General features: G+C 34.0%; 1 protein-coding gene across 1 annotated transcript in view; it reads right to left on the reverse strand.

The window, feature by feature from the left end:
• Nucleotides 1–5,369, reverse strand: part of PTPRB (protein tyrosine phosphatase receptor type B) — a gene marked incomplete at its 5' end in the record, with an annotated part of 87,521 nt that extends 82,152 nt beyond the window's left edge. The window contains one exon of the mRNA XM_070947880.1: nt 4,955–5,369. Coding sequence (XP_070803981.1) covers nt 4,955–5,369 — 415 coding nt within the window. The remainder of the gene's footprint in view (nt 1–4,954) is intronic.
• Nucleotides 5,370–6,000: the final 631 nt, after the last annotated feature.

The following is a 6,000-nucleotide window of genomic DNA, read 5'->3' on the forward strand; positions in this document are numbered from 1 at the left end:
GAAGATCAAAGATGTGAGTATAATTCTGAGATGTCAATATCCAAGATGCGTTAGAATCTTGGATATTTTTCTACTTACAGGAACTCCTAGTATTAGAAGAAGAAACTATATCAGCACTCAAAACTCCTGACAATATTATGGATAGTCAAGAATACAGCAAATAGTTATACAACAAACAAATCCAGAGTTCCCACTTGAAACACAAATGGCTCAAATTATTAGTTTTTGGGCATACAATGAAACTTTGAAGAAGCACCTTTGGGACAACCATGGCCTGAATGACTGAGAATCTCCATAGTCAATCTGATTGGTCAAGAATTACATTATAATAAACTGTTTACAGTTTGCCTGTCAACTTGCTTGCTGTTTAACAAATAACTTGGTGGATATAATTGACAAATGTCTGATATGGATTATGGTTTGGAGATGACAGAATTTAGTACAGAAATGAATGATTACACTTTTTTCTTCCTCCTCATCCATGGTAAAATAATGTAATATTTTTTATGTTGGGAGAGTAATGTACAGTCTATGACATTTATGGCCCCACTATTTAATTGCTGAATGTTGGTTACAACTGCATTTTTTTCCCAGTTCCTCTAAGAGAAAATATCACACTTCTTATAGATTTTGGAAACTGTTTTATCAGAAACACCTGACTCCTAAAAACAGTTTCAAGCACAACAAAATTTTGTTTTGCTGCCACAATACTAGGCTGCTTACTACATATAACAATTTTAGCTTGAAGATTCCCTTTAAAAATGTAATTAGTGGGTTATAAGGAGCCGGTGTTTCCAAATATGATCACTTGGCATATAATTATGAAGATTTAGAATGCCAACCTATGATTTCTGCTCTTTTAAAAGAAGCAGTCGATGAACTTTCATCCTGAAATAAACTTCTTTGAAAAACATTGTCAGGCATGTTTAATGTTTCCAATAAAACAAAACTTATCTTTTAATCAAGATATTTATTCTTGTGAGGTCCTTTTCAGTGACAGTGCACTGTGACAGTGCTCCTTCTTGCAAACTTCTTGCATGTTACTTAGCCTGGCATACAGTTCAAATGTCTTGAGAGTTGTTTTTTCCCCATATCAGCACTCTTAACTATTTCACATTGTGGTGAGGGGAAAACACCAGCATCCTGCAGTAGGTTGTATACATATTTGGAGTTCACTGTTTGTTTTCCATTACTCACAAGTCAGATTCCTACTTCTCTGTCTACATGGGATTTTGCCACACATGAATTTTTCTGCTTTGTTCATGAATATATTTGAGGTTCAACTTCTAATCTTTCATCCTTTGTAGTACTACAGAAAAATATATATTAGTGGCATGAAAGCTCCCTCATTCAATTGCCTTCAGTTTTTTTTAAAAAAATATGGACAAAACAGTGTAAAATCTAAAAAAAAAGTTAAAAAAAAGAGGAGTCCCTATGGGTTTTGCCCCCGCTAGTCATAGCTGACTTTAGGGGGTGGTGCTCCTCTCCATTTCTAGGCCATTGAGCCAGTTCTGTCTGAAGAGATGTGGCCAGTGTGACATAAGGCTGCAGCTCAGGGTGTATGGTGAAACATGGGGTGCTATTACTTTCCCATTGAAGTAGATCTATTTATCTTCTAGCATTTACATGATTTTGAACTGTTAGGCTGGTAGGAGCTGAGGCAAGTGATGGGAACTCATTCTGTGACACAGTGATAAGACTTGAACTACCAAAGCATAAACCTTCTTTGGTGTCTTTTTAATCACTGAGCCATCGCACCTGTTTAAAAACTAACTAAACAAATTAGGTAACTAGTTTAACAACAACCACTTGAATCAAGAGGGGAATAATTGGGAGACATTTTGTTTTCTGTCTTATTGCCAGTTCTTCTTAACTCATATCAGTCATTTCGTTCATATGCTATATTCTTTTTTCCTATCCTCTGTTTTGTCTGCTTAAGTTTGCAGACCAAACAAAAGGAGGATATAACGTATGTGTAAAATTACTCATGCCACGCTTAATGTCTAAAACTTTCTTGTCATAGAAGCCAAAGAATTTTTCCAAGTTATAAAAATAATTATTGTCAGTCGGTTCCTTGTCAAACCTCTTAGAATACAAAGATATATTTTAATATCATTAGTTTTTTAAAATTAAAAATTGATTATATTTTCAATACTCCTTCTACTTTCTGAAATATCTACAGTCCTAATTCAACATCTAGCAGTTGTAAGGGAGAAATTTCATATAAATGTGTAAAGTAACATTTCCTAAGAAACTGTAATAATAGTTGTATTTCAATATTTTAGTGATATCAATAAATATACAGTGTAGGCAAATGCATATGAACTTGGTAAATTCAATGAAGTTTATTCCAAGAAATAAAATGTATTCTTCATGAAATCTATTCCAAGAAATAATTTATTATATCCTTTCAGCAAATATCACTGAACTTCCACTAAAATCCAATAAAATTCAAAGGAACTTATTTATGAGATAAATGGTTAAACAGAAGATACGATAACTAATAATATTCCCATTTCCAAATGGAACAATTCATCAAGATGGTTTTAGACTCTGTTTGAAAAAGATGGTCCAAAGATAATAAATAGACAAGGCTTGCTGGATTTTATAGATTAACATTCTCATTTTGTTAACATTTGCATTTTACTTGGAAATTTATTAGCAGGCAATCCAGTACCTACAGAAATAGTGGCACCCAGCCACAGGAACTCTAACCACCCCACCAGGAAGTGGGCAGCCACATTCTATACCAACTGTAGTTTCCAAGTGGTCTTTAATTGTACCCAAAAAAGTTGAATCATAGCCGAAGGTGATGAAGGCATAGGTAACGTTTGAAAAGGCCACCCACTCAGAAAAAAGCAATAACTGAAGCTGGGCAGAGCAATCCCAGATCAAGTAGGAACTGTGAATCCAGGAACTGTGAATCCATGCTCTTTCAGGGAAAGTATAACCCTGTCCAGAGCCAACATAGTAGTTGGCATAGGCTACTTCATAGTTCATTTTAGCTTGTATCAATCCAACCAATCCCTTAAAATCCCCTGGGAAAAACCAACTATCCATCCAACAACTTATGATCTCTCATTTGTTCTTAATCACACTCCTATATCTACAGATCTCTGAGATGCTAAGTAATAAGCATTTTCCATGTTTTTGCTGATCCCATTGCATACATAGAGCTTTTTTTGCTTCAGTAAAGGAATACTGAATGCCTGAATACTAAAGACCTCATTGTGTAAATAACCAGTCCCAGGAAAAGATGTGGCTGATTTAAAGAGTTGACATAATTTATTATTAAGTTTTCCACAAAGAGATCTACTCAAGCTATGTCCTGATTTGCATGTTCTTTTCATTATTTTGAATGGAGCATGAAGCTCTCATATTATTTGTTAATATTTTATTTGTATTTTGGGGTTCAAACTTATTTATCAGATGAATTAGAGCAACAACAAAGTTATAAACGGATCCAGATTTATATACTTACTCTATTAATGCTTTCTTCATTTATTTATTTATTTATTTTTATTTATTTTATTTAAATTTGTATACCGCCCTTCTCCTAGTGGACTCAGGGCGGTGCACAGCCAAGTAAAAAACATCCAATACAAAACTTAAAAATTTAAAAGAATTATACCCTTTGGCCAAACATTAAGAACCTTACAACTAAAACCCATTAAACAATTAAAAAATCTAATATCTCAAAAAAAAGGGGGGGGGGTTTCACGCCAGCCCTGCTTGATGGAAGAAAAAAGTTTTTAGGGCACGGCGAAAAACCCGGAGATCTGAACATATACTTTTAAAACTAAATAATAAATAATAATAAATAATAAATAATAAATAACTAAATAATAAATTGGAACCTGTGATGGTCATAACCATCCAGCCCAAAGAATACTAAAATGCATAGTATCAAAAGTATCAATCTAATCAAACAGAAAGCCAAAATAAAGGGTTTCAATGATGGAGCCTCTTCTATTCTCTGCACTACAGTAAATGTATTAATCTGGAGAGTACAATGATTGTCCAATTATCATTTTCTGTTGGCATCTATTATTCACACCTTTAAGCCATTGCCTAGGCCATTGCACTCCATATCCTTAATATGTTTGTTAAAATTTGATGGAAAGAAATGCATTATGCCATAGTTATTGGTCATGGATAGAGCAGCTCAAATGTCTATTTGATCCAGATCATTAAGAAAAACGAAACATCAAACCTACCAGTCCTCCACCAGTCATTCAAACATTTGCTGGCTTTGGGTGACATGCTGATTCAACATAGTGTCTAACAGAATGAGATATGAATAAATCATTCTGTAATTCAAAGTTTATTCTAGTCATACATTCAGGCAAATAATGTTTCTCATCTGTTGCTTTTTTATCCACCATATTGGAGTATGCATACTGATCCATTTTTTTCCCTTTTTAATAGTATGATTGGTTTTGTACTAGAAATGTTAAGCTCTAGAACAGTGTTTTTCAACCTTGGAAGCTTGAAGATGGGTGGACTTCAACTCCCAGAATCAGAGATCTGGCTGGGGGATTCTGGGAGTTGAAGTCCACCCATCTTCAAGCTTCCAAGGTTGAGAAACACTGCTCTATAATTTCAACAGACAAATAGACAACACCCCTTTTTTTCACACTACTGGCATAAGCATGTATTTAAAGGATTGCTAATCTTGGCCTGTTCATTTCTGTGAGGGAAATGCATCTTTGTGTTCACCATCCTTAAGAAAGGCCACAAAAAGCTATCTGAAAGCATGGAGAAAGATAACAAATATACATATATAATTAAGAAGGCATTTCTAATCACTATTCTTAAAACATTAACAGCTGAACTTTCTTGGAGAACTTTTAAAGTGTTTCTAAATGGTTTTTCACCTATGAGTCAAATGTCATTGTACTTTCAAAACCAGTCAGTGCTTGTAGTTGACAGGAAACATATTCAAACTGCTTACCAATCTTTGAACAAAGATTTTCATGGATGGTTTCGCCTTTCTCATTGACATCAAGTTTTTTCCAACTATGGGGATATTTCCTGCCCTTCTTCACAACTACTCTTGAACTTCGTTTCTCAAGGAAGAGAGAGCTGTTTTTCACCTCCAGGAGGCCTTCACTGCTGTAACAAGTCCAGCTAGGAGCCTCAGAGCAGTTGGCAACAATCACTTTGCGGGAATGTGCAACCTTGGACCTGGTGATGGCCAGACATTGGCCAGTTCTAAGATGGAGAAGCTTGTCTGCTTGCAACCAATTCCACTGCTGATTAATATTGGTCAAGTTGCACATTCCCACATAGGCTATTTTATGACTTTCATAAATACACTGCTCTTTTAGCTCATGGATAATCAGAAAACTATCTAAAAAAAGGAGACAAAGAATCCATAGTAACAGAGTAGAACATCAGTTAATATTCATAAGGACAATAACAAAAGCATAAATTAAAACCATTTTGTCATCACCCCCATCATCCTAATATATAAATAATTCTTATATAGATCAAAATGGTTTGGACAAAATGTCAATTTTATGAATACTGATAAAAATTTAGTGAATTTCAGTCTTTACTTTTCCTTAAACAACAAAAGCCTTACAAAAGTATAAACAGAGTTAGAATAGATTCACATGATGAGATTAACACATTTTGTAATAGCACAATATTTACTGGCAATGGCTGTCAGATATACTGCTAGTCCTTATGGGGCACATGTTTGTTTCTACTTATATAATAATATATATATTTTCCTAATACTGACTTGGCTGTAATGCTCTGAATTGTAATACAATTCCTAAACAGTATTTTCTCTATAATGTTTCAAAGGCACAATTGGTAAATTGAAGAGTAAATTCACTAAGATAATATCTAGTCAATCTTAACTATAAAATACCATGATATAATAATTATTCTATTTCTTTCTGCCAAATATTCATTAAAAAGTCCCAATTAAATAGATCAATGACCTGAAATAATATGCCCAGTTACAATTTGTTTCTGCTATTCATTTCT

This window comes from Pituophis catenifer, unplaced genomic scaffold (genome assembly GCF_029215685.1).
Source record: "Pituophis catenifer annectens isolate HBS135680 unplaced genomic scaffold, rPitCat1.0.hap2 SCAF_7, whole genome shotgun sequence".
In the NCBI taxonomy this organism is placed as follows: Eukaryota; Metazoa; Chordata; class Lepidosauria; order Squamata; family Colubridae; genus Pituophis; species Pituophis catenifer.